At 40.0% G+C, this 19,240-nt stretch overlaps 2 protein-coding genes across 4 annotated transcripts; one reads left to right on the forward strand and one right to left on the reverse strand.

Moving 5' to 3' along the window:
• Positions 1-80: 80 nt before the first annotated feature.
• Positions 81-804, reverse strand: LOC108566877 (zinc finger CCHC domain-containing protein 10-like). Its single transcript, XM_017926976.1, has 3 exons — positions 655-804; positions 427-591; positions 81-370 (listed from the first exon to the last, which is right to left on the reverse strand). The coding sequence occupies exons 1-3, from the start codon at positions 693-695 to the stop codon at positions 202-204; spliced, it is 375 nt and encodes a 124-aa protein (XP_017782465.1). The 5' UTR covers positions 696-804; the 3' UTR covers positions 81-201.
• A 141-nt stretch (positions 805-945) lies between these two features.
• LOC108566876 (E3 ubiquitin-protein ligase HERC2) lies at positions 946-19,240 on the forward strand. Of its 3 annotated transcripts, none has more exons than XM_017926972.1 (44): positions 946-1,029; positions 1,465-1,718; positions 2,281-2,449; positions 2,529-2,897; positions 2,958-3,114; positions 3,172-3,339; positions 3,391-3,634; positions 3,688-4,109; positions 4,160-4,383; positions 4,438-4,647; positions 4,700-5,332; positions 5,395-5,602; positions 5,658-5,962; positions 6,024-6,351; positions 6,409-6,736; positions 6,791-6,979; positions 7,065-7,242; positions 7,329-8,945; positions 8,996-9,315; positions 9,375-10,629; positions 10,684-10,856; positions 10,913-11,119; positions 11,173-11,362; positions 11,432-11,677; positions 11,737-11,921; positions 11,980-12,177; positions 12,234-12,417; positions 12,471-12,685; positions 12,738-12,899; positions 12,951-13,580; positions 13,642-14,073; positions 14,133-14,255; positions 14,308-14,617; positions 14,674-15,000; positions 15,055-15,303; positions 15,366-16,299; positions 16,356-16,657; positions 16,735-16,864; positions 16,926-17,650; positions 17,715-17,909; positions 17,963-18,266; positions 18,319-18,482; positions 18,540-18,784; positions 18,841-19,240. In XM_017926972.1, exons 2-44 carry the CDS (start codon positions 1,494-1,496, stop codon positions 19,033-19,035), a joined length of 14,574 nt encoding a protein of 4,857 aa, XP_017782461.1. In that variant the 5' UTR covers positions 946-1,029; positions 1,465-1,493; the 3' UTR covers positions 19,036-19,240. The 3 variants fall into 3 exon arrangements, with proteins under 3 accessions (XP_017782461.1, XP_017782464.1, XP_017782462.1); XM_017926975.1 differs by having other exon boundaries at positions 10,696-10,856; XM_017926973.1 differs by lacking the exon at positions 946-1,029 and adding an exon at positions 1,076-1,349.

Genomic DNA, 19,240 nt, shown 5'->3' on the forward strand with positions numbered 1-19,240 from the left:
AAAAACATTTATTATTACTTTGTACCTCACATGTACATTTTATACATGTTATACAAAAACTTCAACAAATATATATCTTGCTAAATATGTTTCTAAATTTAGTGTATTTACAAATTCAGTTACAGAATGTGATAAAAGATCACAGCAGTCTTTGATATATAAGTAGAAAAATAATAGTTTACAAAATAACCTTAACTTATATCAAGAAGATGATGAAGAAGAGGAAGATGCGGATGAAGATGATGATGAACTATCTGAGCTGCTGCTGCTGTCACTACTACTGTCGGACTCATCATCATCTGAGCTACTAGATGGACTGTCATCTTTGCCCTTTTTCTTGTCCTTGATATTACTTTCCTTGGGAGTTGTCCTGAAAATAATATATTTAATAAACATGTACATATGTTAGCTATATTATATAAATACGTTTTCTCATTATTCATCTCATACAGTTTCATTTTCTTCTTCAGCAATTTGGTTCTTGTTATCCTGTGCACATATTTCCTTTTGCCTGTGCATTCATATGACCAATGACCATATTCCAAACATTTCTGACAGCGAACACCCTGTGGTGGGACCACTGGCTCCTTCCTGAAACATTTTTATTACAGATAAGTAAACTTAAATAAATGAATACTAATGAATGAAACTCACTTTTTACCAAAATATCCGTTGGTTATATTTGTCTTGCTCATGATGAGATAATCTTCTACACTTCCCTTGCGACACTGCCTTGCGAACTGAACTGAACTCTATGTGATGGCACTATATTATGTTTTGGTTTTGGTTGGGAAAAATATGGCAGCCGTGCGATTTAACCTCACTTTCTGAACGGGGGTTTAATAATAAAGAGAGAGGGAGAGAGATGATAGAAAGAAATAAAGCGTTGCGCCATCTGTAGGTCTGATCAATTAATTTACAAACCATTTGTTCACTTGTTTCGCTGCAGCAGCAACAAAACAAAACAAAAAAAGGGGGAGGAAGAATACGGCATACGATTTCAAATGTCGCAATCGATAATTCCTCGATGTAAGTGGATCAAGCAAGCAACTCTCGTTTTAATCGTCTGCAATAAAGTCATCAGCAGTCATCAGAAACTTTGAGCGTATGATGAAGACTATCTGACGACTGCTAGTGAATCATCCGCTGCGGGATTCCGTCGTCAAGTGTTGTTATTGTTTTTCCTCATATATCATCATCAGTAACCGCGTTTGACCAGTTGTCAATTGCATGATTGTTTTGTAAATTTGTTAATTGTTTTCCTTTTTGTTTTTGTTTCGTCTTTATTGTTTTCTTTTTGGAAATATGGCTGCCGTCTGAACGTCAAATTTGTATATTCCTTTATTTTGGTGAGCGAATTTCTCAATGAAAATTCACACGCGAACTCCTTCCGCCTTTCACTTTCCCTTTCGCCAACCCCGGACCAACAACGCCTAGTGCAGTGCAGTCTCGTCTCGTTTGCAGGTCATCCATGAGTTAACTCCGACCCGAGAATGTCTCACATTGAGACGAAGCTGAGGGCCCATAGCCGACTCGATCTGAAATGGCTCAAGACTGATCTGCAGGCCGTCTTCCACTCGCAAGACAGTTTGCACAACTTGTGGAACCGTCTTATCATTGATGGTGAACTAACAGGCACCTTCTCCGATGGCCTCCTCAACTCTGCAGGAGTCATTGCCAGGAAGTGGGACCACGACAAGTACTACTGTGGTCTTCGGGTAAGTCCCATCCTTGACCCATTATTCATGGGACAGTGCAGATAGACACAGTACTTGCTTTAGTTATTTATTATTAAATCCAATTTATATGCTCTAGATTAGCAGGATGATAGACTTATGAAAACTATATTTCAATTTTAGATAGATGATCTATAAAATTGTCTACCATGACTATTTAATATTTTTATATTTTACTTTTATGTTAAAAATAAATATATTACAAAACTGCAAGTTGATCAACTTCTACATCAATTGGGTACATATTGAACTGTAACCAATTCAAAGTAATTACACTACATATAGCTACAGCATTTTTACTACATAATTTCTTAAGCCTTGAAGTGATACAAAAGTAAACAATTAATATTATTCTTATACTGAGTTTATGGTTTCCATGACTACAACGTGGGGGCGTGGCAGACCATCAACATTAACATAACTGTTATTCTAAAAATTTGGAGGAGAAATATTTTTTATATATAATATACAATGTTTCACTTTTTACTGAAACACAGTCATAAATATTTCCTAACAATACTAAATCAAAATGATGTGGTTATAGGTATTAACATGCACTTGCTGCGATAGCATTTGCGGACCGATGTCGGGCTGCAATTGCTTACCATGTCAGAAATTGGATGCCGAAGAATCTAAACAATCGGATCCAGATAACGTACCGCCTTGTCTACCTCAATATATATTAAATTCTTGGACCTGGGGACCGCAGCCAAGTAAGCATTTCGTAATTTCATCTACTACTGTAATATAGTAGTAAAAACTATTTAATGACTTCAAAATTTTCGTTTTCAGATCAGGATCAATTGACGACTCTTATAAGAAGCTTGAACAATGAACAACGTCGGCTATGCTTGGAAGCGGCGAACACCTCGCTCTCGTCCATGCGTCTTCACCAGAGGCTCATAATTTATAAGCGTTATTTCATTGCCGTTAATCGCGTACCATATGTTTCTGACATCGAAAACAACGCGGTCACCAGAAAATCCAGCATGGAGGGTGCAACCGAGGTGGCCAAATGTAGCCGCAGCAAGGGCGGTGGTTCCACAACACCAGCAACGACCGCCTCGTTAACTCTTGATCCTACATTGGGTTTAGCTCGCGTTGGATCAAGAGCCGCCCTCAATTTCTCCTTTGCTTTCCTTAGGCGTGCTTGGAGATTAGGTAATCGGTGTTGATCTGTTTTTCTTGAATTCATCCACTAATTCTATATTTTGTTTCTAGGCGAAGACGTAGATTTGTGTAGTGAGCTTTTGTTAGAATCTCTAGAGGCTTTGCAGTTGCTTCCTGTTGCTACGCTTTTTGATGAGGTCACCGTCTCTCCGATCTGGCTGGAAGTTGTAGAGAGATCTTCGAAATTCCTTCGACAAGTTGTTATGGGGTTTGTTCATGCATCATCCTGAAATTTCTTTAGATATTAATGTTTGTTATTTTATAGCGATTTAAATAGCGTACGACAGTATAACGTTCCAATGGAGGACCAACACACTTCTCTCAATCTGCTATTGGAATTGGCACTGCAAAAAGGATCGTTGAGTAGTATTTTGGAAATGACACTTTTGTTATTCCACCTTTGGGAAAAACGCACTCACATTGATGATAATAGGTACCTAAATATTATATGTTGTATAACAAACAAACATGATTGGATTTTTAGATCACCTCCTAATACAGCAACTGCTCCTTTAGCAATGTTCCTAAAGAAGTTCGCATTAATTCCGTGTTCCAAACCATCGATTGAAGATGTTGAAGACCCTCGCTGCACAAAAGTCTTCCTAAAGTTCTGTAAAATGCCTGAAGAGGATTCGGTAGAGATTGATATGAATCGTGCTTCTGTAATGTTATTGTCTCATCTGGATAGACTTGCTGCACCATATATACCACCACAATCATTCAATAAGGTAAAATAACATGGTTAGATTTTATTTATTTATTTATTGATTTTATATTGCAGTCTGTTATAAATTACAATGGACAGCAATTTCTTGCCTGGGGATTTCTCTCCTGGAATATCGGAGTTGGTCCGCAAGCTATCGAAGCTCTATCCACAATCAGCATTTACCAATTGTGTTGTGCTTATCGCTGCCTTTTAGCTCTATGTACTTATGGCAACGTTTATATGATTCAATTGTGCTCGGAGACACCGTGCTTACAAAAAGTTGAAGGATTGAGAAACAAGGACGTGATTAAAATAGCCGCTCATCCCGAGGGTAAACATTTTCTGGCTTTAACGAGCAAACAAGAAGTATATTCATGGGGTAGCGGCGACGGTGGCAGATTAGGGCACGGTGATACTCTGTCAAAGGACGAACCAACTCTAATAGAAGTTTTAAAAGACAAGGATATTGTAGACATAAAATGCGGAGGATCTTACAGGTTTTGTGTTTAATATTTTATTGCTGGGTATATTACCATTAATTGTTTAGTGCTGCAATATCCGAGAATGGAGTGCTGTATACTTGGGGTCGTGGAAACTATGGTCGATTAGGTCATGGAACTTCTGATGACTGCTTTATCCCAACAATGGTGTATGCATTATCTGGTCAACATGTCGTAACAGTATCTTGTGGATCGGGAGATGCTCATACTCTTTGTGTTACAAGTCAAGGACGCGTTTACAGCTGGGGAGATGGAGATTACGGGAAATTGGGTATGTTTTGCGTAGCAAAGTAAAAGTTCACTGTTGGTAATAAAACTTTGTTAGGTCGTGGTGGATCTGATGGTTCGAAAATACCTCGTTTAATAGAACGACTGCAAAATGTTGACATCATCGATGTATTTTGTGGATGCCAATTTAGTATGGCCCTATCGCGTGATGGTAAGGTCTACAGTTGGGGTAAAGGCGAAGGTTGGAGATTAGGGCATGAGACCGATGAACATGTTAGATTTCCTCAGATGATACAGACTTTAGAAGGTAATTATATCTTAATAATATTACACACCTACTACAATAATTACATTTTTAGGTAAAAAAATCATAAAATTGAGTTTAGGTACGGGTCACGTCCTTGCTCTCACCGAACAGGGAGAAGTTTTTGGTTGGGGCAAGAACGACTACAAGCAAGTGTGCGACAGCAATGAGAATTTAATACAAAGACCTTATCTATTGGACTCGTTGCAAGGGCAGAAGGTCATAGGGGTTTGTTGCGGACCTACGCAGAGCTTTATTTGGTCGGATTATAGTTCATGGATACCCCACAGTCGCATACCTTTCGTAATTGATCTAAGCGAGAACACGTTCAGATATATAGAACAATTATTGGAGATAGTTTGCGAGAACACCAAACAGTCCAGCAGTGTCATTAATTTCCCCTTATCGCAGGAGAACGAATGTATAGCTATTGCCTCGTTGAATCTACTACTCTTGCAGTTGCATTGCATAATCACCAACAATGTGGATTCAAAGTATTTGGGATTAGGTGTAGGAAGCAAACTATTGAATAGCTTGAAGACACGCGTCGTTCATTTGGCTAGTTCCAATGGGATTATGTCCACTGTTCAGCAGGCGGCTCAGGCCACTCTGCAGGCAGGTTGGAGCATACTTTTACCAACAGCGAACGAACGTGCGCATACTTTGAGTTCACTTTTACCAAACACAGGTAATAACTTTATTTAGCATTTAATTTGATTAATGAATATGCCGAATGATTGTTTTATGCAGGAATTGATCCAAGCGTGGTTAGCTGCGGACACCGATTCATGACTGATCTCTTGGTGTGGAGTTTGATGGCAGATGGGGGCTTGGAGACAGCGCTCTGTGAAGCACTGCGTGTGGAATTGTCAGAACTAGCCGATATCGATGAGACCTTTGAAGCGTCCATCAACCATACCGCTATACCTTTGCTTCATTTGGTTAAGCAACTGCTAAGGTAATTTCATGAAAGCATAAACAATGCATATTTAATTTATGTATTTTCAATTTAGAAATGGAAGTACTTTTACGCAACTACGACTACAAGAGTTTACGTCCACTGGAAAGCTTAATGCACAGCCTCATAAATCCACGCACTCGCCGAGTTTGAATTTACTTCTGAGATTTCAGCGTTTACTAATTGCTAAAATATATACCAAAGATAGCGACATTCTGCAAGCGGCCGAATCGCTCCTTAAGAAATATCTGCATCAATTAACTGAGCACATCACAGAGACTCTGATTATCGCATACGAGGCTGCTATACACCGTAAAAACTATTTAGCTGTAATGCAGATGATAAAAGGAGATATTATTGGTAACATTTCAGTCTTAATAAATATTTTATGCAACAATTTATATTTTTTATTGTTTCACAGATATACTGCTTCCTGAACTTATTGTATCCATGATTCTGCTACAGCAGGAAATCGAAGAGTTTTTGTTCACCATGGACTGGATGCATGTCTTTGATAGCGTCCTTGCTTCTTTGGATAAATTATGCAAGTTATCGCCGGACATCGAAGCATCTGATACCGATGATGTATCTTGGCCGGGCGTTCCACACACTAGATCCAACCCTTATGCATCACACAAAAATCACGACGAACTACCTCTGATAAGAAAAGCTGATTTGGAAAATCATAATTTGGATGGCGGATGTTGGGTAGTTATCAACAACAAAGTCTACGATATTCAAGATTTCAGGTTATTTGATTAGCATGAAAAATTATTTATTTTTCTAAATTAACTTTCTATTTGCAGATGCGAAAATTCTAGTATGATGGAAATTCTTCATAAATATGCAGGAAAAGATGCTAGTCACGTTTTCAATAGCACTCCCCATAGTTTGTCCACACTTCAGATGATGGAAACGTACGTCATTGGAAATTATTCCCAACAAGAACCTGACTCTAGACAAATACCTTTGGACAGTTTACACGTGTTGTCTACACTTCTGGACACTGAGAGACACTTGGGTCACTTGCTAGGATTGCACGCTTTTCATATGAGACAAAGTTTACCTTTGCAAGAACCAGAATTTCTTAGCAAAGATTGGACTGAGTCTCCATTTTTACGAGGAGGTTTACAAGTAATACTGATCGTACTTATGTTAGTAGATTTCCAATAACATTTGCATTTTTAGGTCGTATTACCGCCAAATCCCTTTGAAGAAGAAAAGGGTGATGCAAGGAGTACAAATTCGACAGCTGGAAATACTCCAACGGAACCGCGCGTCAACACCACGCATCACATTAAAACTAATAAAACTCTTCAAATTCCATTAAATCGCATCAACAATTTTATAAACGCTTTGGCGGAGAGTAGATTATCTGTAAGTACTAAATTTATTCAATCCTTTTATATTAAATGTTTAGTTGATTTAGTTAAATGTGGCCTTCTTTTCTCTCCATATTTAGGACTCTTATGTGCTAGCGTTCTTGGCTGTAGTAGAACAACATTCAAAGCAAAATAACTTTTTGACACGCGTCGATTTTTCCTTCGAGCATCCCGTAGAGGAGATCGGTAGAGTGCTGTTTGCAGTTTTATTGAAACATTTAGGACTCGGGTATATATTATTACCAATACTAGATGCATGTAAGTAGTTCTCTCATTCTCTACCAGAAAAAAACGAAATGTCGGCTTTTTTTAATATTTTTTTAATTACATTTTCACACTTTTAGATTTAACACAACCAAATGTAAAATTACCGAAGGCTCTCGCCGAAATGGTAAAGTTGGTACATACTACCAAGTGGAATTTGATTAAAATACGACAGGAACAGAACCGCAGCTATAAAGAAATATGCATTCCAGTATTGGAAAAATGCAGGTTTCTATTGTACGAGATTAAGCCTGCCATTAGCATAGAAATGGAGGCCTATAAGAACGTAAATGTTCTTTACAAGGAACCGCGCGTGAAGACATTGGTGAAGAAAATCATTAAGGATCTTAAATGTGGTCGTCACACGTCAGACATTCAAAAACCGGAAGACATTGTTAATGCTACGATCCAATCTCAGAGCATAGAAAGGCATAAATCCAATGAAGATTTGACCAAAAGCAGTGTAAAGAAATGTGCATCCGATGGTAAAATTTCCGAAAGCAAAAGCGATACCGATGATGTGAATAATGAAATAAAGAATGGCACTGATAAAAGTACTGCCGAAAGAGTTATGTCTGAGTCGTACAATGCAAAAAGCATTCCTAAGAATTGCACCGACCTGAAGACTGAGCTTGAAGAGAAGTGGACTGTCGAGTCTAAAGTTGAGATAGAACAGTCCGATCAAGACAAAGAGAAGAAGTACGAAAATGAGATGGCGTTGAGCGCGTTGCTGACTAAACTGACTGAGAAGAAGATGAAAAAGGTATGCAATGAGAATCTGGAAATGATGAACACGATTCTTGAATTTGTAATGCACAACAATTCCTGTGATATTGATACACTGCGCAGAGCAATGTTCTGTCAGGTGAGACGCTGTAAGATTAGAAAGGAAGGCTTAGAGTTAGTGAAAAATTTACTCTCTAGGCATTATTTATTAACATCAACACGGTATGCTATAATCAATGGTTACTTGGGTTTGACAAATATTTCAACCAAGGATAACATGTCCCATTGCTTAGATGGTATTCAACTGGTGACTCCGGCATTAAAAACAGAAATACTCCTTAGTCAACTTTCCGTCACAGAATGGTGCATTGAGTCCTTGCGCAATTGTATTCTTAAAGATTTTCCGAATCGTGTTGGAAAACAAAAATCAGTAAGTGCGAAAATCAATTTGAATTTAGGTACGTATACTTTGCTGCGGGATATTCCAAGAGCAAGAATGCTGCTGGCTATCTTGGGAATGCTGGCATCGAATCATTATTTGCCGATGGAATTGAGTCCGTTGATCAATAGCGGAGTTGTCAGTTCCGTATTGGCATTACTTCGACAAACTGGATGTGATCAGAGTATCGTAAGGAAAGTGTCTGAGTTCTACGTACTATATGCTGATATGGTTGAGACTTCCAAGCCGAAGACCAGCTCATTGAGTGGTCCTGAGTTGGCGGCGTTGATGAAATTGGGTGTTCGAGTGATCAGAGGGACGGACTGGAAGTGGGGAGATCAAGATGGACCACCTCCAAGCGAAGGCAGAGTTATCGGAGAAATTGGGGATGATGGTTGGGTGAGAGTCGAATGGGCTAACGGAACAACCAACAGTTATAGAATGGGCAAAGAAGGAAAGTACGATTTAACTTTGGCCACACCTCCATCTCCAGTGTCATCGGAAACTGATTCTGAAGAAGTCACTGATACAGGTAAAGTATTTATGAACTTTAAATAATCATATATTAAATTTATTATTTAGGATCTCATATAATCAAAGATAATCAACTGATTAAGTTCTTAAGGGATAGCAGCATAAATTTCTTACGCAATATTGCAATAAGTGCCGGACTTGCGAAAGGGAATTTAGATCCGTCTACTATACACGGTTTGAGCAGCCTCTTTTGTAGCACTCTCAAATCAGGAAATCAAGACTGGTGTAGTTTGACGCTTGTAAGAAGCATAGCCCAGTCGTCTCAAAATTCTATAGCATTTAGCACAAAACCTTGGGTTAATATGCTACTGAGTTTCATTTCCGCATCGAATAGCGCAGGTGGAAATGTTGTGAATTTACCAAAACAGGTAACACATTACAGTTATTGTGTACGAAGAAAGTCATCTTGACATACATTATTTTTCAGATTCTCTCCGTGCGCTTATTGCAGACGGTGTTGCAATCCTGGGATATGGATAATTCGGAAATACTACCGCTGCTCGAAAAGGTGTTGAATATTTTAGGGAAAATTATTTTAACATGCTCTTATGACACCGGCAACAAACCCCTATGCGAGTCAAAATCGCTAGTTCTTTTGACCCAATCACACAGCAGCACTCTGGCTCAAGAAATAATTAATTTATTACGGACCTTGCACGGATTGGTCGGTTGGAATCAAGTGCTCAATGCGATTTTGGTAAATAAGTTGAACACTGCGGCGTACTTCCTCAGTGAACCAAATGTGCTTTCTGTGTTCAATGAGCCAACAAATGAGCCTCAGCATTATATGGTAACTGCCAGTTTAAATGTAATTGGTGCTTGGGACGTACGACCACGAATTGGAGCTGTTGCTGAAGTAGATGGTTCTGTTGGATCGGTTATAAGGGTTACACAAAAGGGCAAACTTTGTGTACAAATTCACGACACCGGTGAAATAAGAAAGGTTGCATTGCCTGGATTGAAGCTTATACAACCAATCAACTTTAATTTGGAGCGTATGCTATTTGGGGATAACCTGGTGAAGACCTGGGCCACGCTGTTACTGAATAAGCAGTACTCCTTCTGTATCTATGACAGAAAACCAGTATACGGACAGGTAAATGTTCCTTACTTGCGCAGTCAACAGTACATGCTGAGCAGCTTGAACGCGTCGAGGGTATTAAATTCTAGTCAAAGTAAGTTGAGGAAAGTCCTGAAACACCCAATCAGTTCCATGGAACAATCTCAGGAACAACAAGAGGATGATGGTCCGCAGCAACCTATTCTATTGATGCAGAAAATCTTAATGAAGGCCACACAGCCAAGCCCATTGAAGCCAGGATTCACATTAGAAGAAATGCAATTGGCCGCGTTGAATCTAAGCCAGTATTTAGCTGCGGAGGGTAACTTCGATAAGCCTGCGATTGTTGCTGCCGGTTCTTCGTCGTCAACATCGGCTGTAGCTGCTGCCTCAGCTTGCTGCATCATAAATAACGATAAAGGGGTTTCGAAGAATAAAGAGGGCGGAAGCGAACTGCCTACACCAACCAGCGAAGGTTCCGTGAAATCTGTCGTTAGCGAAAAAAACGCAAAGAAAAAGAAAAACGAGGAAGCAAACCAACTGCCGGTGAATCCGATTGTTACTCAAATTGTGGAAATGGGTTTCTCCAAGAAAAGTGTCGAAAATGCTATGAAGAATATAGGTATTGAGTTATTAGTCGTCCTATATTTGTGGATTATTTTGCTTATTATTTCAGGAGTTGCTGCAGATTCTTTAATTACACCAGAAAACATAATATCTTGGTTGCTCGAACATCCCGATGTTGTTGCGTCAGATACCGAATCTCTAAGCTCATATTATAGTTCCGATACTGAATCAGCATCTGATCAAATTGATTTGGCTATGAATTCGTTAGGAGAATGTACCGGGGTAAATTCTGTTTTTAGTTTTAAAATATTTTATGATCATAATCTTTTTTTTGTTAGATGGGCGATTCTTTATCACCAAATGCTATAATTTTCAACCAAAGAACTGATTTCTTGTCTAATGACGAGTATGCGATGTATGTGCGTGATAACATCGAGATAGGTATGTTGGTAAGGTGTTGCAGGAGTTACGAGGAAGTACATGTAGGGGACATTGGAAAAGTGATTAAAATAGACAAGGAAGGTTTACACGATCTCAATGTTCAGGTATTTATTTAATATTTTTTATCAGAAATTTTATTATCTTAATATATATGAAGGTGAACTGGCATAACCGGGTGTATACATATTGGGTGCGTTTTATTCACATCGAATTGCTTGGGTTTCCTCCAAGTCTTCCAGCGCCAACTGCTATTAAAATTGGAGATAAAGTTAGAGTAAAGTCTACAGTATCCACACCTCGGTATAAATGGGGTTACGTAACTCACGACAGCGTAGGAATAGTTGTAGGTGAGTTAATTTAAATTATTCTATTAATTATTTTTTTTTGTTAAATGTAATGTTTTATCTTCTCAACAGCTATTTCTTCAAATGGCCACGATGTCACCGTCGACTTTTCAAAGCAACAGAATTGGACCGGTCTTCTCTCAGAGATGGAATTGGTACCTTGCAGCCACGAAGGTGTCACTTGCAACGGATGCGGCGTAAGTCCTATTAAAGGTGCCAGATACAAGTGTAAGACTTGTGAAAATTACGACTATTGCGAGAATTGTTTCTTCACCAAGAAAAATCATCGGCATTCTTTCAACAGAATAGTGGATACTGGTTAGTGCATCCATCCATCCGTTCGTCCGTTGATAGTAGTTTGATTTTGTTTTCTACAGGTGCTCCAGAAGTATACGTAGGTAAACCAGGCCGTTATTATAGAAATGAATTTTTGGAGTCCGAAGGCTCTGTAACAAACGAATGGAGCCGTTGCGTACGAAATGTGTCCGTATCTTCACAAGAAGTTTTAGCCAATTTTGAAAACCCAGGATGCGTGTGGCAAAGTTGCGGAATACAAGGAGAGGTAATTTTCATATGAATTAACAATAAAAAAAAAAGATTTTTTTTTACTATTATTTTAGCATTGGATACGTCTTGAGATACAACCAGACATACTTATAAAGAGCCTAAAAATGGGTGTGGATCCTTCTGATAAAACTTACATGCCATCAGTTATCATAATTAATGGTGGGACTGCTGTGGGATCTCTTTCAGAATTAAATGTGGTCTACGTGAGTAGCACAGACAGAATGGTGACGTTACTTTCCAATATGGATCAGGTTTTAATCTTAATTAAGAAATTTAGCTTGTTTTATATATGAATTTGTAATTTTAGTATTATCCAATGATTGAGATTGCCATAGTGAAGTGCAAGACGCGCGGCATCGATTGTAAAATACATGGAATAACTATTGTTGGAACAAAAAAGCATGCTCGCGGAGAATTGAAGACCTCTGTTTGTTTTTTGGCCAATGATTGGGATTTAACTCATGAACAAACTTTTAATACACCGTATACTGGTAAGTAAATTACAATTATATTAATAGAAGTATTTTTAATGTTTTATTTGCAGCGCAAGGTTCTAGTACGGGCAACAGCGGCAGCAACGACTACAAAAATTCTAATTGCAAAGTGTTCGTTTGGGGATTGAATGACAAAGATCAGTTGGGTGGTATGAAAGGGTCGAAAGTCAAAATTCCGGTACAGTCTGATTTCTTCAATCAGCTCAGACCCATCCACATGGCAGGTGGTTCAAAATCACTGTTTATTGTGTCTCAGGAAGGGACGGTACGAGTAAATTTCTAAATGAATCTTATGTTAGTTCATATATTAATTTTAGCTGTATGCGTGCGGGGAGGGAACAAATGGTAGATTAGGTCTAGGCCATAATAGTAACGTGTCCTTTCCAAGGCCCATTCCGTTCCTCAGTCAATATGTTATTAAGAAAGTTGCAGTTCATTCTGGTGGTAAACATGCTTTAGCATTGACTTTGGATGGAAAAGTATGTGGCAATTTGGAAATATGCAATTAGTACTAATTATAATTGTTTTAGGTATTTTCTTGGGGTGAAGGTGAAGATGGAAAGTTAGGCCATGGAAATAGGTTAAATCTAGATAAACCAAAAATGATTGAGCGTTTGAGAAGCAAAAGAATCAGAGATATTGCCTGCGGCAGTTCCCATTCTGCCGCAATCAGCAGCAGCGGAGAGCTATTTACTTGGGGTTTGGGTGAATATGGTCGTTTAGGTCACGGTGATAACATTACTCAACTGAAACCGAAATTAGTGAAGACCCTTGTTGGTCATAGAATAGTCCAAGTAGCTTGCGGTAGTAGAGATGCGCAAACCTTGGCATTATCCGACGAGGGTTTGGTGTTCTCCTGGGGTGATGGAGATTTTGGAAAATTGGGTCGAGGTGGTTCAGAAGGATGTAACATTCCTCATAACATCGAACGGTTAAATGCGCTGAACGTTGCTCAAATAGAATGCGGAGCGCAATTTTCTTTAGCCCTTACTAAAAATGGTGAAATTTGGACATGGGGTAAAGGAGATTACTTCCGATTGGGCCATGGTACGGATCAGCACGTAAGGAAACCAACAATGATCGAGACTTTCAGAGATAAAAAGATTATCCACGTTGCTGTGGGAGCCTTGCATTGTCTAGCGGTTACAGATAATGGTCAAGTGAGATTATTGCATTAAATCATGTAATTTGAAGTTTACTATAAAGTTTCAAATATTATAGGTTTATGCTTGGGGGGACAATGACCATGGCCAGCAGGGAAATGGAACCACTGCAGTTAATAGAAAACCGGCTCTCGTTCATGGCTTAGAGGACGTTTTCATTAATCGCGTGGCGTGCGGTAGCTCACATTCTATAGCATGGACATTGCAAGACATGCAAACTGTATCCATGCAAGAACCTGTGATGTTTTCCGTGCCAAAAGATCCTCTGGGATCTTCCATATTGGGTCTATATGATGGCGAAAAGACCAGCAATCGAGTTTCGAAAAAGGAGCCGACTTTAAGCGGTATTGTTATGTCCTTGGAAAGCAATACAGCTAAGCAACAAGCGCTCCAACATATTTTGAACGCGATTCACATACAGCAACTTCGCCAGGCTATTATAAAGGCTCTGTGCAGTCATACAAATATGAATGCATCAAATAATAGCAAGGTGATTGAAATTTTAACATTAAATATTCCACAATTTTATGTTTTCATTTTAATTCATAGGTAAACGCAGGTCATGAAACTCCACCGGAAGGAGAATCTACACTTGGTGGCAAAGATGCGGACATAATTGTAACGGGTGGCGGTGAAGCTCCTGCTTCTCTAGCAGAATTAGGTTGTCTCAATGTAGGTTTCCTTGAATTTATTGCATCAATAGATTACATATTTATATCTTCAGAGCCACCAGTCTACTCCAGAAAGTGATGAAAATCCAATAGCTTTAATGCAGTCTATGACAGCTAGTAGTTGCTCCGCCAGCTTATCCTCTAAACATTCTCGAATGTCTACAAGCGCTATGTCTGTTATTGCCGCCACTCTGACTTCGCACGCGGAAGTTGTTGGAGATGGTGATGTAACTGGTTTGGATGAATTTACCGTGCTTCTAACCGAGAGCGATGCTAAACTTATCGTCGATTTATTGAAGTTGGCCGTTGTTGATAGAATTGAAGATGAGCATGCCAAAGAAATTCTGTCTACCGTTCTTACAAGTGAGTTTTTATTTCATAATGTTAATTGTTTGTTGAAACTGTTTTTTTTTGCTCAGACATGGGGATTGCGAATAAATCTATAGGAGCTATGCTTCTTGAGATCTGCGTTACTGAATTGGAGGACACTACAAGCAATACACATACGCTGTCTATGACGCCTCATCCAGTTGTTCAAGAGTCCAGCCATCCTTATGTGGACGATGTTACGCTTAGAGGACACGTGAGGTTACCTGGCGCTGACGCTTTGAGAGTGGAATTTGATAGGAGATGTTCGACTGAGAGGAGACACGACCCCTTAACAATCACAGATGGCAGAGGGAAAGTTGTGGCCACTAGATCGGGCAGAGAAAGAACGGATTGGTCAGCTGAACTTCGAATTCCTGGTAAAACGATTTTTTATTACAATAATTTTGAATATATATATAATTGTTTTTTAGGCGATGAATTGTACTGGTCTTTTGTGAGCGATAGCTCTGTAAACGGCTGGGGCTGGAGGTTTACCGTCTACCCTATAATGTCTAATCAATCCCCGAAAGAATTAGGTTCAGACAGGGCTGTTCTTAGTCAACCATCCGTTGATATGGTCATGTGCCTTTTGGATCCAAAAATATACAAATCCACAGATACTGCTTTAATGTCTCGATTGGCAGCCGCTTTAGCCTCCTGTTCGCAGCTTAGTTTTCTTTGTAAGTCATGCTTGTGCCGCTTGTTATTAATTTCTCTAACTTATAATTGTTGTTAATTGCAGCGTCTAGTCAACGAATGTGGGCTTTGCAAAAACTGCACCGATTGTTAGTAACCGATGACGACAATAAAGGTCTTGGATTTCAGTTGCAGCAACTTCGCGCACCGGACAATGCGCTTGGAGGACTTTTGGAAGAGTTACCTCAAGCATTGTTGCGACAGTATGAACATGAAGATAATTCAGTTAGGGCTGGTGTGCACTTGATGCATTCTGATTTCTTCAAAGTGCTAGCTGCCCTAGCATGCGATTTGGAACTGGATAAAATGATAGGCGTTTTATCTGATAACCATAAGTGGTCTTGGTTCAGAAGATATTGCAATGCCTCGCGTGTCGCTAAATCTCTGATCCATCGTACAGTGCTTCCCGCACAATTCAGCATGGAAGTCCGGAAGAAAGCAACGGATGCTTCCCAAGAGTTGATGCTAGCTGCACCAGGATGTTCAACTGGTGATATTTGGGATCACGAACGTCACGATGTGTTCAAGAAGGAGCATGATGAGCAACTACTGCAATGGCTGAGTAGGAGGCCGGATGATTGGACCCTCTCATGGGGCGGATCTGGGACGATTTATGGATGGGGTCATAACCATCGAGGTCAGTTGGGCGGTATCGAAGGTGCTAAAGTTAAAGTACCAACAACATGTGATTCGCTTTCCGGTCTGCGGCCAGTTCAGTTGGCGGGCGGAGAGCAAACGCTATTTGCAGTCACAGCTGATGGTAAAGTTTATGCCACTGGTTACGGAGCTGGTGGACGATTGGGAATCGGTGGAATTGATTCCGTGCTTGTGCCTACACTTCTTGAATCTATTCAACATGTGTTCATAAAGAAGGTCGCCGTCAATTCTGGTGGTAAACACTGTTTAGCATTGTCGGCTGATAACGAGGTGTACTCATGGGGCGAGGGAGATGATGGAAAACTGGGACATGGCAACAAAACGTTCGTAATTCTAATTTCATTAAAATAATTATGTTACTAATCGGTTAAATGTTTAGCACTTGCGATAGACCTAAGTTGGTGGAAGCGCTGCAGGGATACGATATTGTGGTCATTGCGTGTGGTGGTGCCCATTCTGCTGCCATTGATAGTTTAGGACAACTGTTTACTTGGGGCAAAGGACGTTATGGAAGATTAGGCCACGGAGATAGCGAAGACCATCTGAAGCCTAAAATTGTTGAACATCTGCTTGGTTATCGCGTTATAGACGTGGCTTGTGGATCCGGTGATGCTCAAACTCTTTGCATCACAGATGATGATAATGTTTGGTCCTGGGGTGATGGAGATTATGGAAAATTAGGTAACTAATAGTGAATAAACTCTTTTTGTATTTTTTTTATAGAAACTAAGATTTATATTTTAAATGATGTATTCTAGGTCGTGGAGGTTCTGATGGTTGTAAGGTGCCCATGAAAATCGAAACTCTAGCTGGTTTGGGAATTATTAAAGTTGAATGTGGTTCGCAGTTCTCAATGGGTCTCACGAAATCAGGATACATATATACTTGGTACGAAGCCCAATTATATATACTTTGTGTTATAGTATTTACTCATTTTTATTAATTACAGGGGTAAAGGGGACTACCACAGATTAGGACATGGACCAGATGAGCACATTCGAAGACCACGCAAGATAACTTCGCTTCCCGGCAAAAAGTTTATTTCAATAGCAACTGGCTCGCTTCATTGCGTAGCGTCCACAGACGAAGGGGAGGTTTACACGTGGGGCGATAACGACGAGGGGCAGCTGGGCGATGGAACGACGAACGCCATTCAAAGACCCCGACTGGTTGCTTCTTTGCAAGGAAAGAAAATTACGAACGTTGCCTGCGGATCTGCCCACACTCTAGCATGGTCCACAAGTAATCACACCTCAGCTGCGAGGCTTCCGACTCAAGCACCAATGGAGTACGATCTCTTGAAGGATATTCCTATGCAGGTGCTTCACAGACGTTTAATACTCTTGCATCATTTCTCCGAACTAATTTGCCCATGTATAACGATGTTCCCAATCACTGGTCTTGGCTCTCTTCATGAACTACGAAATATATTGGTGTATTCCATCAAGGAAGCCACCTTCAGAAAGGTTGTTCAAGCAACTATGGTCCGTGATAAACAGCACGGTCCAGTTATAGAATTGAACAGAATCCAAGTGAAGAGGTCAAGATCACGAGGTGGTTTAGCGGGAGTAGATGGAATGAAATCTGTTTTTGGTCAAATGGTCAGCAAACTGCCACAACTTACTTCCGAGGCTTTGTCGTTACCCCATCGCATCTGGAAAGTTAAATTTGTCGGTTAGTTTTTGTCTAAACAAAACAAGTTCAACGCAAACATTATATTTTTATTTGATTGAAATAGGTGAGAGCGTCGACGATTGCGGTGGCGGATACAGCGAGAGTATTGCAGAAATGTGCGATGAACTTCAAAATGGATCTTTGCCTCTTTTGATACCTACTCCAAACGGGCGTGACGAAGCTGGAACTAATCGAGACTGCTTCCTATTGAATCCCTTGGCGAAATCCTGTTTGCACTTGAACATGTTCCGATTCTTAGGTATGTCTTTAAAGTCTGATTCAACGTTGGTTTTAATGCGATAGGTTTTGTAGGTGTATTGATGGGAATCGCAGTGAGAACCGGCTCACCACTAAGTATTAATTTGGCGGAAGCAGTTTGGAAGCAACTCGCCGGCATGGAGTTAACGCCCGGAGATTTGACTGAAGTTGATAGAGATTACGTGCCTGGGTTACTGTGCATTAGGGATATGGGGCCGGATGAACGACTCTTCCAGAACTTGGAAATGCCTTTCTCGACGCCTTCTTCTTGCGGCACTGATGTTCCACTGAGCACGAAATATAAGCGAATCACTTACGAAAACCGCATGGAATACGTTCGATTGGCCCTGAACTTTAGGTAAATTTTATAGTAAATTAATGCAATGTTTTAACTTGTTGCTGCTTCACAGGATTCATGAGTTCGACGAACAAGTTAAAGCCGTTAGGGATGGAATGTCAAAGGTAATACCGGTACCTTTGCTGTCTTTGTTCAGTGCTTACGAGTTGGAAACTATGGTTTGCGGTTCTCCCGACATTCCCTTGACAATGTTGAAATCAGTTGCAACTTACAAAGGTCAGTGTTTCTTTATGTTTTAATATGTTCTATAATAGTCCTAACATTAATTTTCAGGTATCGACAGTACGTCACCTTTGATCCAATGGTTCTGGGAAGTTATGGAGGACTTTTCGAACCAGGAAAGATCTCTGTTCCTTAGGTTTGTCTGGGGTAGAACCAGGTTGCCACGTACCATCGCGGACTTCAGGGGTCGTGATTTCGTGATACAGGTATTGGACAAGTACAATCCGGCTGATCACTTTCTGCCTGAGAGTTACACATGCTTCTTCCTGCTGAAAATGCCCAGATACTCTTGCAAGGTAGGTTTATTGCTGTACCTAGAATCGGTATGTGACACTGGTTTTTGTTTTTGCAGCCTGTCCTCCAGGAGAAGTTAAAATACGCAATACACTTCTGCAAGTCGATTGATACGGACGAGTACGCTAGGGTGGCGATGGCCGGAGATCTGGCGGTGAGCTCGAGTTCGGATGCGGATAGTGATCCTGAAATGGACAGCGATCATGAACAAATCGTAGCCCGTCCAACATTCATACCGCCATCGATCGTTTAAAGGGAAACAAAATCGAACATTTTTAAACCATTTTATATATATATATATATACACATACAAACGGACACATAACGTATTCGAGCTTTACATGTTAATCTGTTCTCATTATCTTTGAAATTAGTTTTGTTCATTTTGTTTATTCTCATAATCTCGGCTTTCCATTTTTTCTACGGTGAACAATTTTTGTTTAAGTTGTTTTCCCCCC

Source organism: Nicrophorus vespilloides, unplaced genomic scaffold (genome assembly GCF_001412225.1).
Source record: "Nicrophorus vespilloides isolate i.1.1-1 unplaced genomic scaffold, Nicve_v1.0, whole genome shotgun sequence".
Lineage (NCBI taxonomy): Eukaryota > Metazoa > Arthropoda > Insecta > Coleoptera > Silphidae > Nicrophorus > Nicrophorus vespilloides.